Source organism: Glycine max, chromosome 9 (assembly GCF_000004515.6).
Source record: "Glycine max cultivar Williams 82 chromosome 9, Glycine_max_v4.0, whole genome shotgun sequence".
Taxonomy (NCBI): Eukaryota; Viridiplantae; Streptophyta; class Magnoliopsida; order Fabales; family Fabaceae; genus Glycine; species Glycine max.
The window spans coordinates 35263718-35284983 of record NC_038245.2 but is presented as its reverse complement, the minus strand read 5'-3'; the positions used below and the strand labels follow the sequence as shown (position 1 = coordinate 35284983).

The window sequence follows — 21266 nt, the reverse complement described above, 5'->3', positions numbered from 1 at the left end:
TCTGCATGGCATTGCTGAAATCCTTGATCAAGAAAGGTGGTGGAGAACTTGTGAAACCATTGTCTGGAAGCTTGGCGTAAACCATACAAAGATTTTGTGAGTTTACAAACCATGTTATCATTCTTGACAGGATAACCAAGAGACATGTCCATGTATATTTCCTTAATCAAATGACCATTGAGAAATGTGTTATTTATATCAAGCTGCAACATGTTCCAATTTCTGTGAGCTACAACAGAAAGTAGCACTCTCATTGTAGTAAGCTTGGCAACAGGTGAGAAAGTGTCCAGAAAATCGATCCCTGCTTGTTGTGTGTACCCTTTCGCAACGAGACGGGCCTTGTACTTGTCAAGGGAGCCATCTGCTCTATACTTGACTTTATAAATTCATCTGCAACCGATGGTTCTCTTACCGGGAGGTAGAGGTTGAACAACCCAAGTGTTATTCATTTCAAGGGCCTGAATTTCCTCATTCAAGGCTTGACGCCATTCGGGAAATCGAACTGCTTGATGATAGAACTGAGGCTCATAAATTTCTCAAACTTTAAACACATAATCTCTATAAGTTGGAGAAAGATGGTCATATGTGAGGTGATTCTGGATGGGGTAAGTGACATCAGAGACATAGTCACGAAGATGTGTAGGTGGTCTAGTGACTCTGGTTGACCTTCTCACATGGGCATTAGGTTGAACATCAGGTTGGGCAAGGTCTGGTTTTATCTCAAGTTGTGGTTCAGGTTCAGGTGGTGGTTGAGGAGTGGATTTATGTCTTTGAGTAGGGATAGTGGCTGCATAGCACAAGCACCCAAACGCTTTCATCAAATCATAGGCTGGTACTTTACCATATAGCAAGTCATATGGTGACTGGTTCTGCATATTTGAGCTTGGTGTTCTATTGATGATGTAAGCTGTCGTGGATACACACTCTCCCCAAAAATAAATTGGCAACTGAGCTTGAAACATTAAAGCACGTGCTACATTCAATAGGTGTTGATGGCGCCTCTCTACTACCGAATTTTGTTGGGGTCTGTGTGGGAAAGAAAACTGGTGAACTACTCCTACATTCTGCAAAAACTCAGTCAAAGCTAATTCTTTAGCATTATCAGACCGCATAGCCTTAATGTTTTTGGAAAATTGTGTCTGAACAAGCTTGTAATAGATGTGGTGCCTCAGACTTGTTTCTCATCAAATGACACTAATCGACCAAAGTACATACCCGCTCATCTATTTTCAAGCACCAAATGATACAGGTTACCCTTGGCACGCTTAGTTAGTGTGCTACTTTGGCTGAATGGAAGAGGAGATGAGTACAAAAACTTTTTGGGATTGGTAACAAACATTGATCTGTCAAGTAACAAATTACTAGGAGAAATACCTAGAGAAATCACAGATCTAAATGCATTGAACTTTTTGAACTTGTCACACAACCAATTGATTGGTCATATTCCACAAGGTATTGGTAATATGGGATCATTACAGTCCATTGATTTTTATAGGAATCAACTTCTGGTGAAATCCCTCCAACCATTTCAAATTTGAGCTTTCTGAGTATTCTAGATTTGTCTTATAATCATTTGAATGGGGAAATTCCAATAGGAACTCAATTGCAAACCTTAGATGCCTCAAACTTTATTGGCAACAATCTCTGTCCCACCACTTCCATTCAACTGCAACTCCTATGGGAAAACTCATAGTTATGAAGGGAGAGATGGGCATAGAGTGAATTGGTTTTTATATCAGTACAACAATTGGATTTGTTGTGGGATTCTGGATAGTGATTGCGCCTTCACTGATTTCTAGATCATGGCGGAATGCCTATTTTCATTTCCTTGATCATGTGTGGTTCAAACTTCAATTAATGTGCTCTTGTAGTATCATTGTTTAATGTTGCTTACAATACACGGATGGTGTTTCATTTATCGCCAGGTTGATCAATTTTTGTAGCCATTTCTATCTTCTGTTTTTCAAATTTGAGAGACTTTTATGTAAACTCTGTTTTGGGTGTAAAGAATTGGATATTGAGCTTATTACAGATAAATTCTAGTTAATTTTGGAATTAAGATCAACTAGTTGTGATTCTATGATAGAAAACATTAGGTAAATCACGTAGGTTAAAATTGAAATAGTTAGCAAGTACTCTTGGTTAAAAAAAAAGTTTTGAAACCACATGTTAGATCAGTTGCTTCAGTTAATATCATGTTCCATTCATTAGTAATGTGTTCTATTTAATGGATAAGAGTTGTATTGTGGGAATTGTTATCATTGCATCTACACACACAAATGTATCTGTTCTTTGTAAAGTATGTTTCTTTGAAATTAATCCCCTCATGCTTGAATCTCTCTTGAAATGAGATTTCTAATATTCACTTACTGTTGGGTATTACATCCATTTCCATCCAATTATGAGTTGGTATAACACTTTCCTAGTGTTGGCTCCTTTCGAACAGAATTGAGGCTTTTCTAGACTTTCTATTGGACATGATTGAGAAAGTCCTTCGAGCCTTAGAATCAAAAGGAATTTTAAAATCAAAGTAAGCAAACCACAAAAGAAATGTTGAAGTCTACTGGTCATGTCTTGGATCACATTTTGAGCAAGTAATCAAAGTTAAAACATATATATACGCATGCGTTTTATGCAATGTCAATTTTTTTGTAGGACTTATTTATTAGTTCATCACTTGAGGTACGCCAATTTAAATAGCAAAACCTTCAGCTTGTTGTAAGCTTAAGGACATTCATAATAGAATTTCAGAAGTTTTCTCCTCTTCATTTTAGTTCATACACACATTATTCTCTGTTCTGCATTGAATTTGCTAGTTGTCAAAGACTTGGCAACTTGTCATTTTTTAAACATATGTTGCATAATTTCATTGTTGAGCTAACTAGACGAATCCTAACGTGAAAAATGTTAGTCTTAACTTACAAATTCTTTTACAAAAATATCTCTGAAAGTTAGTCTATTTTTGCATAATTAATTCCTTCTTTGGGCAACTACAATACAAATGTTTCCTGAGTAGTCAACTACACCTTATGAACTTAAGTACATCACGGGTCATAACACAAATTCTAGGGTCTTATTCTATCTTTTTCAATGCGTCTTATAAAAAGAAATAATCTATCACTTTTAATAGTACTATCTGAAAGAGGTTGTCAGTTTCTCTAAATTTTATATTAGGGGTAGTGTTCATTGTTTTATTCATACAAATTTTTTTGTAAAAGTGAGTTATAAGCATTCTTCTAACAAAGACCATGAGGTTTCTCGTTATATATAAAATGGCCCAAATAATAAGATTACAAGGAAAGAAACTGCGCATAATGTAATGCATGTTGTTGATGGATAGAGTAGTAAAGCCGCTTGCTAAAGCAAGATAATATAGATCAACTTATTTATTAACTTCTAAATCAGAGAACTGATTATTTGTTCAACAAGTACTCAGAAAGCATGACTGATTTATTTTATAAAACTTTGAAGCACGACCAGATTCTTGAATATATTTATCTGCATAGCCCTGTTTTTCAGAGACTATCCTTCACAGGAACAATAAACTTAAGACAAGGTAAGACCATGGACTCTGACATCGAAGCCTTTCATAACCTTTACTTTAATACATGTTTAGCAAATGTAACTATATATTCAAGTATTTAAAACAACAAAGATTTATGCAACCAACTTTATAAGCATTGCAAACCATGACATCTTACTTTGATTATGATTGTTACATGGGAATCCAACTTACCCTCCAACTTAAATTTTGAAAATATTGAACTCGATCCTGAAAATTTTTAAAGTATGTTTTAGTCCTTTTGCGAAACATTATCTGTAATTGTCTCATATTTTTTAATTTCAATATAAAAAGACAAGGTACTTGAGATTGAGTTGAGGTGCGTACATTAAACTTCTTCCGTCAAGAAACATTTATACAGAAGATAGCCACATGATCTGCATATGATGATTTCCATAAGCATGTTTCAAAAGAATTGGCAATTGTGCACGTTTTTTGAATTTAAGAACCAAGGTAAATATGATCAAAAGTTGAACGGGATATTGCAATTTTACTGATACTCGTTAACATCGAGGCCAAAATAACTATTGACAAATGACCACAATTACGGAGATTAGGAATGTGGACTAGATAATACTATTTTCTAATCCAAACCACATTGTCACTTGAATTTTATTTGATTATAATAATGAATGCATTCTTGGCCATTTTAAAAACAAACTTACCCCTTAAATAAGCATTATATATCCTTGACTTCACATGAACTCGTTTTGCCACTATGTACAACTTAAAAAGCAAAGAGACAATGTTTGGCTTCATCAAGAAGCATAAGCACGATAGCAAAGAAGCATAGGTTGTTGGGATTTAATTCCAACTATAGGTATTCAATCAATCAGCCTAATTTCATTCTAACAGACAATCATCAATCATAACCACATTCTTTCTATTCATGTAGAGAGAAATTACTCTACAGAGATGAATAGAACTCCTTTGTGTTCTTATACTCAAAATCATGATGAAAACTAGATGCGGAAGCGTACCTGGATTAGCCATAATGGAATGATGATGATGAAAGGTTGATCAGAAAAATTGGTTTTATGACCTTCCAATTGTAGAGAGTCCTTCTTTTCTTTCTCAATTTTTTCTCTTATGACGGGATAAAGAGAAACGGTTGGGCTACCCTCTATAAATGGGGATCATAACCCCTTATATTGGTAACTGCCATCAGTTACCTCAGATTTGATAATTATAATAATTTGGTCCCTCATCAAATTATAATATCACTGATATCTACACAATTATCCTTTCATGACATATGCCCTTAGTCATACTTTTATATTGATTAGACCATTTTAATATTCTGGCTAATTATATAATGGCCCTAACTCATTCAATTATGTGATATATATATATATATATATATATGACCCAAAATTGCTAGCAATCTCCCACTGGTCAAATATATATATATATATATATATATATATATATATATATATATATATATATATATATATATATATATATATATATATATATCCTTACCATCCTTATGAATGTGTTAGACCTTATGAGCTCAAAATTTTTCATTACATGCCTTGAGCATATTTCAAAAATCTTGTCCATTGATTACATCTGCATGTAGAACCAAAGCAGTTTTCATTGTATCAATCACAACTAAACTCATCAATGATCACTAATGCTGACAGAATCAAATGACATAGACTTATCATGAAATGTGTAGCATGAAAATTACGTGAAGGTGGTTTGTACACGTCTATTTGATCCTACTTTACCTCAATGAGATCATTTAATAACCTTAATGTACAAGGTGTAATAACTGAATAATAAACCATATTTATATATATAACCAAATATATCCAAAAGTCAATGTATGCATACAAAAAATCTAACATAGAACATAAAATACATAAAAGTGACTAACTCCCACTAAACCAAAGATTCCTCGAACTATAAAACACCCATGTGAGCAACATGCTCATGAAAGACTTTGGGTGGAAGTTCCTTAGTAAGAGGATTTGCTATCATGGAGTTTGTCACTAAGTGTTCTATGAAAATTTATTCACTCTGTACCCTTTCCTTAACAACTAGGAACTTGATGTCAATGTGCTCCGACTTGGTCGAGCTCCTATTGTTGTTAGAATATAATACAGCTGATTCGTTGTCACAATATAACTTAAGTGGTCTTTCAATAATTTGCAGTCTTGTGACAAAATTTTTCAGCCATATTCCATGATTTGATGCCTCATAGCATGCCACAAATTTTGCCGTCATGGTGGATGAAGTAGTAAGGGTTTGCTTGGCACTGCGCCAAGAAACCGCACCACCGGCTAACATGAAAATTTAACCTGAAGTGGATCTCAAACTATCTAGGCATCCTGAAAAATCTGAGTCAGAATACCCAGTGATCTCCAACTGATCTGACCTCTTGTATGTGAGCATATAGTACTTTGTTCTCTTCAAATACCTCATAACCCTTTTGGCTTCTTTCCAATGATCCATTCCTGGATTGCTTAAATATCTGTCTAATACCCCAACTATGTATGCTATATCCGGACGCGTATATATTTGGGCATACATCAAACTCCCTACAGCTGATGCATAGGGAATCTTCTGCATTTCCTGAATTTCCAAATTTCCTTTTGGGCACTGTTTGAGACTAAACTTGTCTCCCTTAGCAACTGGAGTATCCCCAGATTTACATTCCTGCACGCCAAACCTTTTAAGTACCTTTTCGATATAACTCCTTTGTGATAATCCTAGAATACCCTGAGATCGATCTTGGTGTATTTGAATTCCTAATACAAGGGATGCGTCACCAAGATCTTTCATTTCGAAGTTTCTTGATAGAAATCTCTTGGTTTCGTGCAACATGCCTATATCATTAGTGGCAAGCAGTATGTCATCAACATATAAGACCAGGAAAATTTACTTGCTCCCACCGAATTTGTGATACACACAATCATCAACAAGATTCATCTCAAAACCAAATGAGAGAATTACTTGATGAAATTTGTGGTACCATTGACGAGATGCCTGTTTTAGCCCATAAATGGATTTTGTCAGTTTGCAAACCATATTCTTTGGGTCTCCTGACACAAAGTTTTCTGGTTAGACCATATAAATTGTCTCATCAATGTTGCCATTGAGAAACGTTGTCTTAACATCCATTTGATGAAGCTCCAAATCATAATGTGCAACAATTGTCCTAAAAGAGTCTTTCGATGAAACTAGAGAAAAAGTCTTTTTAAAGTTAATCCCTTTCCTTTTGGGTATAGCCCTTCGCCACAAGACGAGCCTTATACCTCTCCACATTATCTTTGGAATCTCGCTAGGTCTTAAATATCCATTTGCAATCAATGGGTTTCACACCTTTTGGTAATGGGACAAGTTTCCAAACCTTGTTGTCTTGCATGGACTTATACTCCTCATTCATTGCTTCAATCCACTTTTCTAAGTTAGAATCTTGCATGGCTTGATGGAAGTTGACTGGGTCATCTTCCATCATACCATTATTTTCCTCATGTTCCTGGAGAAATACCACATAATCATCTGGAATAGCACTTCTCCTTTCTCTTGTAAATCTCCGCAAAGGTATTGACTCATGAAGCATAGGTTCTTGAGGATCTTGAGTTTGTTCTTCATGAACGACTAAATTATCGTGAGTGGGGAATTCAATAACAATATCTTGTAGAGGTTCCGAATTTGCTTTATCAAAAGCAACTGTATGAATTGGTTCTGGAATTGTTACTGATTCTTCCTCTAAGACAAAGTCTCTAACCTTATTCTTCCTCCCAAACTCAGTATCCTCAAAAAATGTGGCGGTTCCCGTCTCAAAAATTGTCTTTAATTTGGGATTATAAAATTTATAGCCCCTGAATCTTTCATAATAACCAATAAAGTAGCTGCTCACTGTTCGAGAGTCCAATTTCCTTTCATTTGGCTTATAAGGCCTTGCCTCAAATGGACATCCCCATACATGAAAATGTTTTAGACTAGGCTTTCGCCCAACCCAAAGCTCATAAGGTGTTTTGGAAACTGCCTTAGTTGGCACTCTATTTAGAATGTAAGCTGTAGTCTTTAGTGCCTCTCCTTAGAGTGACTCAAGTAAGTTAGAATGATAAATCATGCTTCTTACCATATCCTTAAGAGTTCTGTTTCGTCTTTTAACCACACCATTCATGCTAGGTGACCCCGGTATGGTGTACTGTGGGACGATTCCATATTCCTCTAGGTACCTAGCAAAAGGCCCCAGACGTTGTTTACCTGAACTGTCATATCTGTCATAGTATTCACCACCACGATCAGATCTGATACACTTTATTCTTTTGTTGAGTTGATTTTTAACTTTAACTTTAAATGTTTTGAACACATCAAGAGATTGTGACTTTTCATGTATAAGAAACAAGTATGCATATTTGGAGTAATCGTCTATGAATGATATAAAACATTGTTGACCATTCCACGAAGGTGTATGAAATGGCCCACAAATGTCCGTATGTATCAATTCCAAGACGTCTATAGCCCTATATGCACTTAATTTCTTGCGTTTGATCTGTTTACCTTTAATGCATTCAACACAAACATCAAAGCTTGTGAAATCAATGGAATCCAAGATTCAGCTTGACACAAGTCGTTCAATTATGTTCTAAGAAATGTGACCTAAGCGCTTATGCCATAATGCTCTTGAGTTTGTATTATCAATTCTACGCTTAGTACCACGCAATTAAAGGATTCACCATAGGAAGCTACAGTATCATGTAAATATAGATTATCGTTAACCAAGAGTGAACCAGTTCCAACAATATCTGAATTAAAAGACAACATGAACATATTGTTTTCAAATGAACACAAATAACCCAATTTGTCCAAATAAGAAACTGAAACCAAATTTCGTCTAAATGACAGTACAACAAAAGTGTCTTTCAAATCCAAATAAAAACTAGTACGTAATAATAATCTAAAGTGCCCTATAGCTTCCACTTCCACCGATTTACCATCTCCAACGTAGATCCATCTTTCAGAATCAATTGGCTTCCAGTAGCTTAGGCAACCCTGCATTGAAACACTGATGTTAGTAGTGGCACCAGAATCTAACCACCAAATGTTTCTAGGTACTGAAGCTAAATTGACCTCAGAACAGACCACCAAAGAAAAATACCCTTCCTTGTACGCCAAGCATGATATTTGGTACATTTCTTCTTTACATGTCCAGACTTACTGAAAAAGAAACAATTGTCACCCTGATTTTGTTTCTTTTGTCCTAGACCCTTAGCAACTTCATTCTTGGGCTCCACAATCCATTTTCTTTTGCCCTTGTCTTTAGAGGTACTCATAACATGAACACTTTGAGTCCTTTCTTACTTCAACCTTTTCTCTTCTTGCACATGGTATGAAATGAGCTCATTAAGAGACCATTCCTCCTTCTGACAATTATAAGATATCTTAAACTGACTAAACTGTGAAGGTAGAGAAATCAGCACTAAATGAATAAGCAAGTCTTCTGATAACTTTAGTGCCCTTAATTTTGAAGCATTTATTTGACATTCCCATAATGTATTCCCTGACATTTCCTTTTCCTTGATACTTCATGGAAATCAAGTTCTGGAGGAGAGTACTTGTTTCCGCCTTAATGTTATTTGCAAAACCCTTTTCAATTTCAGCAAGGAATTCTTTGGCACTAGTTATATCATCTAAAATCGTACCCCAAAAGACCTCAGGAATGTCACGCTTAATGATCATAAGACACATGCGATTTGAGTGATTCCACTTCTCATGAAGTTTCCTCTGTTCAGAGATACTGGAATCCGTAGGAGAAGGGGGTTTCTCAATCCTTAATGCAAGGTCTAGATTCATGCAGGCAAGAACAATTTGCATGTTCTCTTTCCAGTCCTTAAAATTTGTACCATTAAGAACCAAAATCGAATTCAGGTTAGCAAATATAGAAGCAACAACGGAAAAGATCAAAATAAATAATACGCTCACATGACAGTCATCAATGCATTTAAATAATGGTATATCCCATGGTGATATCTTGATTCAATTAGCTCATTTAAATGCTAAATAATTAATATGATATACCATAACTGAATTTTGAACATTAATGCACCAAATCCAAAATTAAAATGTTTCTTGAGTAAATTATTTTAACTTTATTTATTTATTTTAAATTTTAGAAGCCCATGATTATTATTTTAATATAGCGCAGTAGCCTCTAAAAGTAACAACAAACACATAAATGATGCATGGTACTCATAAAATGCATAATCCATTAACACATCAAATTGTGTTATGTCGTGCATCGTATTGTTACTCTACATGTGTTACAATTGTTATATTAATTTGATGTTATCAATCACCCTTTATATCATTGTTCATTCCACACTAATGTGATAATCTAATTTGTTTCCTCAAAAGATTATATCTAATGTGTGTATGTTGTCCAAACATAGTACATGAATCAAGTATGGGTGGCTCTGATACCAAAGGTTGGGATTTAATTCCAAATATAGGGATTCAATCAATTAGCCTAATTTCATTCTAATAGAAAATCATCAATCCTAACCACATGCTTTCTATTCATGTAGAGAGAAATTACTCTACATAGATGAATAGAACCCCTTTGTGTTCACATACTCAAAATCATGATCAAAATTAGATGCGGAAGCATAGCTGGATTAGTCATAATGAAATGATGATGATGAAAGGTTGATCAGAAAAATTGATGTTATGACCTTTCTACTGTAGAGAGTCATTCTTTTCTTCTGAATTTGTTGGAATGATGATGATGAAAGGTTGATCAGAAAAATTGGTTTTATGACCTTCCAATTGTAGAGAGTTATTCTTTCTTTCTTTTTGAATTTTCTTCCTCTTTTGACGGACGGGATAAACAGAAACCATAGGGGTTGGGCTGCTCTCTACAGATGAGGACCATAACCCTCCTTTATATTTTGATAACTGTCATCAGTTACCCCAAATTTGATAATTATAATTTGGTCTCTCATCAAATTATAATATCACTGATGTCTACACAATTATCCTTTCATGACATATATGCCTTTAGCCATACTTTTATATTGATTAGACAATGTTCTGACTAATTATATGATGATCCTAACTTATTCAATTATGTGATATATATATATATATATATATATATATATATATATATATATATATATATATATATATATATATATATGATCCAAAATTACTAACATAAGCATGACATGGTTGTTTGCTACTAGTATTGTGTATTTTTTTATCATGTCAAATTTTAGTGTGTATTTTTTTAAGCTTTTCGGAAAACAAAATCCTTTCACTATTTTAAAGAAATGCACATGGAAATTCACAAATGTCACTACCTATTCTACTTTCCAATTGGAACTGATGCCATTAGCATACCTGATTACCTGTCTAAATCTTAACTTTACCTTCACTTCATCCCCTTTCATGCTTTGCCGTTCTAGTTGTAGTTTTTTACGATAAAATTTTAGTTTCCCCATCCCATGATTCATGAAGCTAGAAATGTAGACAAAAAAAGGATTGAGAAATTATTTAAGATCTTTAAAACCTTGAAAACATTACACTGTGAACATTTCACATGAATCATTGAAAACTACAATATACTGTATCCTGTATGAAAGACCATTTGCAGAAATATCCTCCTCCTAAATGCCAAGTTGCCAAACTACTGTTGAAATTTATGGTGTGTGGACTCCAACTATGTATGGCCAGGTATAGAGTCTTCAAATGTAGGACTTGAGTTGCTCAAATTTGAGAGACAAAGTGTTCTGCCACAAGACGACGCAAAATCTTTCCGGTGGCAGTCTTGGGCAAAGAATCGGTAATGAAGACCTTTTTGGGGACTTTGAAAGATGCAAGATTCTTCTTGCAATATCTTAGCAACTCTGCATCATCAATGTCTGATCCTTCTCTTGGGATTACAGCACAGTATATCTATTAAAAGGTACAGAAATATGATCAATACAAATTTAAAAGAACTAATAGACACATCATTTGAGCATATATATAGCAATCCACAAATTTCTGAAATCTTTTCATTTATTCCTCTCCTAGTACAAACAAGAAAAAAAGGTCATATACGCATCTTTTGAGCTCTATGAACTAATTATGAATATTATGAAATATTGAAACTTATAAGGAAATTTCCATAATATTGAAAAACTATGAAGGTCATAACAATTTATCTCACAAGCAGGGAAGGTCACCAAGTGCGTTAGAAAGCAAGCAAGGTGTTGCAAACAAGTTGTTTTTGTTGGGGAGAATGACATCAAAAGGTTATGAAGTAGCTGAACCGTTTCAGAAATTAGTTAGTCATGGATAGCCAAGATTACACGAAACGCTTTCCAGATTTGGATAATTTTACCTTTCAGGGAAATTAATGGTAGGAAAGTAATTTTTTGTCACATGGTAATGAAAAGCTAGTTCCATTTGTCAAAAGATGTTCAAATAAAAATGGACTGCTCTCAAATACAAGAGTTTTCTTGTACGCCACAAAATGTTGGTGCATGATTAGAGTGTGACATTTGAGGGCAGAAAGTGATAAGAATTAAATGCCACAGAAATCCTCCGTTCGGTTTTGGCTTTCAGGTACATATTATTATGATTGTAGGGCCTCACTTTTTGAGTGATTGTAATTCATTAGCAACCAATGAAAAATAATTGAAGTGTCATCTGATATGCCATAAATAATACGAAAACAGTAGGCCAGTTTATTCTTTGAGACATGACCTTTCTTATGACACGGTTGTTGAGATCCAGTGGAGAGTTACGTGATGAACAGTATATATATAAATAACGTACTCACATATTCTCACTCTTGTTTAAATTATTTTTATTTAAGATGTAATTTTCTTCTTTGTTAATAAAACTAATAACATTGAAAAATTATATAAAATTTAATTGAATAAGAATGATCATAAACACATTTTGGTGAATATTATGTAGTATGGAGAAATTGTGTTTGTATAATGAAGAGAAATGAGAAGGAAAAAAAAAAAAGAAATTATGAGTGATGAGATAAGGACCAAGAAATATAGAAAAAAATAGTATTATATAAATAATATAATTATAAATATTTTTATGGATATATAACACCCATAAAAAAAATTATGGCCAAAATTGTAGTTGTATTGTTGTCGTTTATTTTAGGAAAAACACATAAATGTATACATTATGCAAAAGCCAGAAATAATTGAGAAAAAGACATACCTCCTCCCCATACTTTGGATCAGGCACTCCAAAAGCAACTGCCTGAGCAATGTCTGGGTGTGAAAGAAGGACAGCATCCACTTCTATTGGTGATATCTTTTCTCCTAAAATAAACAAAAACGCCCTTCATGAACAGTTTGAGTGAACATGCATCAAGGAATTCATTAAAATATTCTGAAAGTGAAACATATACAGATATGATGGAAACTGTTTTAAGTAAACTACAAAAACAAATTTTATTTCTTTTCCATTTTATTGTACTAAATGAATGGAAATAAAATTTAATTATTTTTTTATATTTCTACCTTTCACCTAGTATAAACCTCGTGTCATGATATGGATGGTTAATACTAGTTAATTCCATACTTTACGTCTACTCCCTTCCAGATATAACTACCAAATCAAAATCTAATATCACTATCACACTCTTGACAACTCATAACTTTCTAAATGGCAGTTGGTAATATACCAAACCAAAAAAACAACTTTGACCAACATCTATCAACGCCTTGTGAATATTTTAAGAGTGATAATTAACGTTGGCGTCACCACTGTTTCAAGCAACTAGTAAGTTGTTTTATCTAAGAAATATACTAATTTTCATACATAATTTGCAATAAATCAAACGCGCAAATATTAACAAGTTTCTTGAGCTACGCTAGCCTACCAATTAAACAGCAAGAAAGAAACCCACGTCAACAATGACTCACGAGCAACAAACAACATTTTAAGAAAGACATTCAAAAGCATCTTGATAATAAAAGTACACAACGACCAAAATCAACGGTTAAGCTGAATTCAACCCTAACTTTTTTCCTTAAAATTAGTCAATGCACCGAATTATAAAACCACATAGTTTTCCTCACTTTAGAATATTCGCATTTCTTAAACCACATACGAGTGTCGTATTCTTTTGAGTGTCGTTAACAAGTATTATTGTGGCATTGACAAAGAAATTAAAATAAAAAAATATTTAGTGCGGAGATCATACATGAGAAAGTATTAAAAAAAATTATGTATAATATAATTTTGCACATTACAATTAAAAAAATTATTTTTAATTTCTTAATCAATATGTTAAGGATATTAGTTAACATTTTCCTTTTTTTTTATCAATTTCAGAAAAATACCAAATTCAAAGCAAAACAACATTTTACTACTTTCGATATCCTTTATAATTAATCAGTTTTTGAATAATAAATAATAACAATTAATGTACCTCCTCGGTTGATGAGCTCCTTGATCCGACCCACGAGATGCAAATACCCATCAGAATCCAAGTACCCAACATCACCGGTGTGAAACCAACCAAACAAAAACGCCGCCGTATTGGCATCCACGTTATTTTTATATCCCTTCGTAACATTAGGACCCCTAATGCAAACCTCTCCACTAACTTCAGCATCTTGAACCCGACCCGTTTCGTCCAATATAACCATTTCTTGACCCACGGGTTTCCCAACCGACCCGGCCTTGTGGGGCCCATCTTGCGGCAAAGGGTTCGAAGCCATCAAATGCGACGCTTCCGTCATCGCGTAAGCCTCCAGCACTGGCGCACCGAAGGCCTCCTCAAGTTTACCCAGAATAGCCGGTGCGAGCGACGCGCTGCAGCTTCGAATGAACCGGAGGCGCGGGTAAACCGGTTCGGGGCTGTTCGAGTGGCGGTCCAGTATGATCTGGTGTATTGTAGGAACCGCTGTGTACCACGTGGCGCTGTATTTAATCATGTCCTTCCAGAATGACGAGGCGGAGAATCTCCCCGCCGCCGGCAGCGCCACCGCCGCCCCGGTGCCGAGCGAACTCAGGAGCCCCGCGATCAAACCGTGCACGTGGAATAAAGGAAGAACGATCACCGTCGAGTCGGACTCAGTGAGTCGGTACACCGATTTAATGTTGTTCACGGAAGAGAACAGGTTGTGTTGCGTCAAAGGCACTCCCTTGGGTCGGCTCGTGGTGCCGGAGGTGTGAAGGAAAAGCGCCACGTCATCTGGATCGTTTCCGAGTGACTCAACCGAGTTAATTGACTCTGACTCGGAGTGGCTTAATGAGAGGCTCAGCTCGGCTTCTTTGTCTTCGGCTTGGGTTATTGAAGCTGTGCTGTGAAGGATGTTGAGTTTTGAAGCTGCGGCTTGAGCTGAGTTGTTTCCTTCTGCTGATGTTAGAAGAAGCTTGGACTCGGAGTCGGACAAGTAAAACTCAAACTCTTCGGCTGTGTAAGCCGCGTTTAACGGCGCGGCTGTGGCGCGCACTCGAATGACGGCTAGAAACAAGACAACAAACTGCAATGAAACAGAAAAAAAAAAAAAAGGTTACTCTACCTTATTTTCTAACGTACGAAAATTTATTATATGATTCTATGTAATAATTATTACCGCAGCTTAAAGATATTTTGATTCACCGTAATTCCAACCGCGATATAAAGATTTGTTTACTCACGCCGGTTGGAATCGCACTTCAAAACCATGTATGGTCCTAATGACGTGGTGATTCATCCATGAATCACGTGATTAGGAAATTAGGGTTTGAGAAAAGAATTACCTCGACGGTATTGGGGAAGGTGAGAGCGATGACGTCGCCGGGTTTGATTCCGGCGGCGACTAAGCGGGCGGCGGCGGATTCAACCAGTTGATGGAGGCGGGAGTGGGTGAGGTCGAATTTTCCGGCGACGGAGATGGCGCGGCGGGAAGGGAATTTGGCGGCGACGTCGCGGAGCAAGCCCGTGAGGGTCATTGGAGTATCCATTGGTGTTATTCTTATAAATATGTTTGAAGGTTGTGAATTGTGTGGTGAGTTGTGATTGGAGAAATGGAGTGTTGTGTTGCGTATTTATAGGGAATGATAGAGGGACGTGGGTGGCGGTGGTATCTAGGAAGGAAGGAAGGAAGTGAGTTGGATACGTGGAATGAAAAAGAGAGGGATCGTATGAAGCGAAGACACACGTCGTGTGGTGAAGCTTCAGGGTTTTCAGTCAAATCTGTGTGGCCAGCAGTCTCTACAGTATTTTGCGCGTATTTTTCGTTTATTATTAATTGCGATTACAATTTAATACTACTATTAATTAATTGTTAATCAATTGCACCGTTCTTTTATAAAATTCAAATTATGACATTAAAATTGAAAATGTATCAAAAAATTAAAATTGAAAATTAATGTTATACGATGATTATACTTTATTAAAAAATTTACAATGTGTTTTTGCTTTCATAAAGTTCCTAAACACGGCTATGTCAAGTCCTAAATTGTTTATGGCCATCTCGAAAGATTAAAAACCCAAGTAATTCTTGGCATGATGCCTCCAAAAATGCTTCTAGTTTCCAAGTCATTGCAAAAGTACATGAGCTTTGAAGAAACAAAAGGGAGTTATCTAAGGACATGTTAGGATAGTCAAAACAAAGCTACCTCTATTGTCCTCCAAAACTATGACCATTCGTCTAACAGGATGGTCCCCTAGCCTGCTATATAGTAGCCCCAGCGAAAATCTAAAAGATTTAGATTGATGTCAATAGCACATTACTGAGCAAATAGAGAAAAATGATCGGATCCTTTGAATCAACAGCTATTATATCTTAACCTTGGTATCCTCATAGTGGTCCATGAACATTTAATCTATAAGTGATTAACATACATATATACATGTTTTAAACATTTATAAACACTATTGATGCAATTATTATCTAACGCATGTGGGCTTAATAAGCCAAACGCAATTGTCACCATGGAATTTAGACTATTAAATGAAGGATTATATTGATGGCATAATTAGGAATTAATACATGTCCACAATTGACGTAAAACTAATACTATGATCGCATGCCTCCCCATACAATAATAAGTTCACCAAATTAATTAAGACACTCTCAACTAATCTAAATAGCAGTAAAAAAAATTAATAAATATTGTTGGTAACTATTAATTAGGATAGCATGGCAGGGTAAGTATTCCACTACGGCCAATATATGCATAGCCATTCTGAACACATGTGGAGTTCAACACATAACGATCCCCAAGGTATTTTCATATTTAATTTAAAACTATCAATTAATTACTAAAGTTAATCATCATCAAAATATTTTTATAACGTAAGTGATTAAATTGATTAATAGTTAATGATTATTGAATTCTCCGTAAAAGCAACTTGAGCTATTAAATTAAACTCTTTTTTTTAACATATTTGACGAGAAACTTGGAGGAGTCACGAGTAGTAGTGTAGTACGAAGGATTTTCTTGCAAGCTGCAAGTTGCAAACTTCTTTCTTCAAATGTAGGCCCCATATCCATTTATTAGTTTTCCCTACAAATATTTTATCTGGGGAAGGTTTGTTTTATAGGGAAAATTATATTCAAATATTTATTTGGCATTTTTCGATAATATTTATTTAATATTTTTAAAAGCTAGAAAAAGTCCCTTGCAAATCTACAAGAAAAAATTGAGCTTAACAAAATCATTATATTTTTTTTCATAAATTTATCATGTTATCAATGGAGAAGGAAAATGGATTTATATATATATATATATATATATATATATATATATATATATATATATATATATATATATATGATTACGACACTTGTCTACGTATTGGATAAATCAAATAATAATTAATAATTAATTAATCGTTTTATAAAATAAAAGTCCTCCCCAGCCAAGTGTCAAGCTCTTGACAATTTTTTTTTATCTTAAAAACCATTCACGGCAGTTTCTAGAGACCTTAGACAATTTTTTTATAGAAATATAATATAAATTACTATTTTTTTATATTAATATTCTAATTTTACAAACTTTTCAGGAATATTAGTATATTAAATATTATTTAGATGTAATTCATTTATCATCTTTTCATTGATTAAACTAATTTTTGTATCTTTTTACAAATAGTAACAAATTTATTAAGATTGACTCAATTTTTTAAAAAAATTTCTTTATTTTTTAAAACCAAATTCATAATTTTTATATGACATTTTCTATCACTTACAAAATATAACATAATAAAATAAAAGGAAATAATAAAGTATTTAAATAAAATAAATTTTCAAAGAAAACAAAAAAATAAGAAAATGAAAAAAAGCTTTTAATTTTATAGACATATTAAAATATCTTTTGATTGCAGAATGATTTTACAAAACTAGAAACAAATAAAATTAATTGTATTCAATCGATTGAAATTTTATAGGTATTGCAATTTTATAGGTACATTAAAATAGCTTTTTGATTTTCTCAATTAATTTTGGTATTGAAATAATCACAATATTATCTTACATGAATAAGTAGTAGTCAATCATGACAGTTAATTTAATTGAATTTACAATTATGTATATTATACTAAGGGTAAATTCTCTAAAAAAATTATACTAGGACTAAATCTACGGCCAATAATAATTAATGCCGAAAACAATAGTTATTATAGTTATATAAAGTATATACTAATAATTGAAAGAAAAAAAATATGAGGCCTAAGGTGACCGCTAACTTGCCTAGCAGCTAACACGACCCTAAAACCATTTTTGGTAGCATTTTCGTCTTTCTGAAAACACTTTTTTCTCCTTTTTTTGCCATTGTTTCATTTTCTTTTCAATATTTGTAAGTATATGTACGACGATACTACATTGATTATCAAACCATGAGAAAAAAAAGGACAATTGTCATCAAAAGCAGTTTTATAGAACACTTGCTCGAGTCTATATTCTTATCTTTCTTTTTATGATCTTTTTAGATTCTTGTATTATGTCAAGCTCGAGTTTACCAAAAGCAACGCATATATAGTTTGTGGATGAAACTGACTAGAAATTTGAATATTTTAAAAACAAGCATAAAGTGATAAAGTATTGACTCATTGAGTAAGACTAATAATAGCAAAATAGGAAGCATTGGATAATTAAAATTTGATTGTTCCAAGCTTTGGACAATAAAAAAAAAAAAAACATAACATTGTCTCGAGAGACTTGCATATACTATATTATATTTTGAATATAAAAGACAAGAATCGAGTTGAACTTTGATTCTTGCACGAAACTTAAAATAGAATTTTGGTTCTTGCAACATTATTGACCACAATGGTTTGGTTTGGTTTGCAGGGTTAAATATATATGGTACGAAGAATTAAGGAACAATACAGATAAGAGTGTGACAACCAGGGTAGGCATATATAATATATGGCTAAATGCACGAACTTCTTCTTACGAGAAGTAGAGAAAGAAACTGGGGAAGGCACTATCTCCCTATTGTCTAAAAGCATTATTGCGGCCTCTAGATCTATATAGTCTTTGGATATTTGTTATGGTTGTCTTAAAATATTAATAAAAATATGTATAAATAAAAAACTTATGTATAACAATTTTACGAGACATTAATGATAGTATTGAATAATATAATAAAAAAATATTATTTAATTATACATAGAGTATTTTAAAGATATTAATTAATATTCGTTGTTGTTGGATTTTATTTCAAAGAAAGTTATCTCCATTATGCACGAATTAATGAAGTGAACATTCATGTATCGGATCTAAGTAACATTAATGCACTTCTCTATGATTAATAAAATAGAAAATTAAAAAAATCAACGCACACATGCATGAAAGTAAGATTTTTTTTTTGGATTAAACTTAGTGAAAGTAACCATGATATCATATTTATGTAAAAATGATACACTCTTAGATAATTAATTATATAGAAATTAATTAAAAACTACACAGAAGAAAGCGAGATTTTTTTAGAGAAAATATAAATTTAATTTCATAAGAAAGGAATGAGAATAAATTTAAATTCATGGATAGTTGTTCAATACTGTCCTTATTTCGAAGAAAGAAAACTGATTTGTTTTTTCTTTATATGTCAGAATTGGAAACAATGTTGTTAGAAAATTTATAATAAAATTGTGTTTGTTTGGGTTTGAGTTCATAATTTTCTTGATTTATAAAAGTGGGTTTCACTGATATATATATATATATATTAGAGTTTAAAATTTTACTTTAAAAAAATGATAAAAATTAAAATGTAAATTTATTATTGTATTAGTTAAATATTTAAATTATGATATTAATGAAAATTTTCAAAAATTTATAAAATTAACTAAAAATGTAATTTAATGAATTTATGGTTTATTATAATGTCTATAATACTAATTTTTAATTTTCTCATCAATAATTAATTTTTAAACTTTTTTAAGAGGAAACCATATTCAGTTATGTAAGTCAAAACCGATATAATAATAATAGTAGTAATAAATAAATAAAAGTTCGACTTTTCCTTTGTGCACTCGGTATTCTGCTTGTGTACTCAACAATTTTATGATATTCCCAAAATACGCCTAATACTTCTTTTTCTTCTTCCTTTTACATTCTTCACTCATTCATTATGTTTTTTTTTCCAGCGTTTTCAATCATTCTCGTGAGAAGAGAGGTGCTTTGTATCCGCTTTGGTCGAGCTATAAGTGTTACGGTGCTAACGTCGACAAGTGGTGATTGTGGTGGTGGTTGGTGTGGCTGGCGAAGGTAAGCTAGAACTTTTGTTGGATCTAGAATTTTTTTGTGTATACAACTTACGGATTGATAATAATTATTATTATTTAAAATATTTTTAAACTGGTATAATTTCATAATTCATTTATAAGTTTTTGTTTTTATAGTTTGGAAGTGATATTTATTTTAAAATAATTTAAAGTTACAATTTATTTGATTTGTTTTTATTTTAAACTTAATTTTTTTAGTGCTTATAATTTTCTGAATTACAATTAAGTACAAAAATATTAGTATTTTTAATATATATGGCTATCACTTTTAATGTATTATATAGTTATTAATTTTAAGTACAAAAACTTGATTTTGTTGGTTTTTAAATATATGTGGTTATCAATTCTAATGTATTATGTTATTAAATACACTAAAAAAATTTTGTTGATAGTATATGTATGGTGTGGTTAGGGGTTGTTTGTTTGTGATTGAAATTTTTCAATGTTTTGTTAAGATGGACGAAGATTGGTATATGCATGATAGTATAATGTCTGAAGAAGTTCATATGAATGAACAAAATAAAGACGACGCTGGTGTAAATGAAGAACATATTGATTGTTTTGATGCCTTCAATACTTCTTCGGTATTAATATGATTTTTTGTTGTTAAAGTAAGTAAATGAATGTCCCTTGAAGACTAAAGATGTATGAATTGCATTATAGGTGTTTGCTAGTCGTGATGATGTTTTGCATTGGGTTCGATTTGTTGCTTATGAAATTAGTTTTGTGACAGTGATTATGAGGTCAGACACAAATACTGATATTAGAGGAAAGACCTTATTTGTTTTAATTGGTTGTGAAAGGAGTGGTCAGTATAGGGCAAGGAAGAAAGATTTAGTAACAACAGTTACTAGGAGTAGAAAATGTGGGTGTCCCTTTAAGCTGCGTGCGAAACCAGTGGTTGGAGGCGAATGATGGATGGTGAAGTTAATGTGTGGGAGTCACAATCATGAATTGGCCAAGTCGTTAGTTGGGCATCCATATGTTGGTCGATTGACT

The 21266-nt window shown here is 33.2% G+C and overlaps 2 protein-coding genes across 2 annotated transcripts; both read right to left on the bottom strand.

Annotated features, from left to right (window-relative positions):
- Positions 1-8977: 8977 nt before the first annotated feature.
- Positions 8978-9400, bottom strand: LOC102665072 (uncharacterized). The gene has a single exon (XM_006588158.1). It carries the CDS (start codon positions 9398-9400, stop codon positions 8978-8980), a length of 423 nt encoding a protein of 140 aa, XP_006588221.1.
- A 1668-nt stretch (positions 9401-11068) lies between these two features.
- On the bottom strand, positions 11069-15707 carry LOC100779306 (oxalate--CoA ligase). Its single transcript, XM_003533952.5, has 4 exons — positions 15296-15707; positions 13977-15036; positions 12758-12861; positions 11069-11482 (listed from the first exon to the last, which is right to left on the bottom strand). Exons 1-4 carry the CDS (start codon positions 15497-15499, stop codon positions 11294-11296), a joined length of 1557 nt encoding a protein of 518 aa, XP_003534000.1. The 5' UTR covers positions 15500-15707; the 3' UTR covers positions 11069-11293.
- Positions 15708-21266: the final 5559 nt, after the last annotated feature.

Excerpts from the sequence above, each read along its gene's own strand:
- LOC100779306 (XM_003533952.5), bottom strand. The coding sequence starts at position 15,499 with ATGGATACTCCAATGACCCTCACGGGCTTGCTCCGCGACGTCGCCGCC. Across the intron at positions 12,862-13,976 it reads GGAGCTCATCAACCGAGGAG|GAGAAAAGATATCACCAATA; the intron begins GTACATTAATTG and ends TGTTTATTTTAG. Across the intron at positions 11,483-12,757 it reads ATCCAAAGTATGGGGAGGAG|ATATACTGTGCTGTAATCCC; the intron begins GTATGTCTTTTT and ends ACCTTTTAATAG.
- LOC102665072 (XM_006588158.1), bottom strand. The coding sequence starts at position 9,400 with ATGCAAATTGTTCTTGCCTGCATGAATCTAGACCTTGCATTAAGGATT.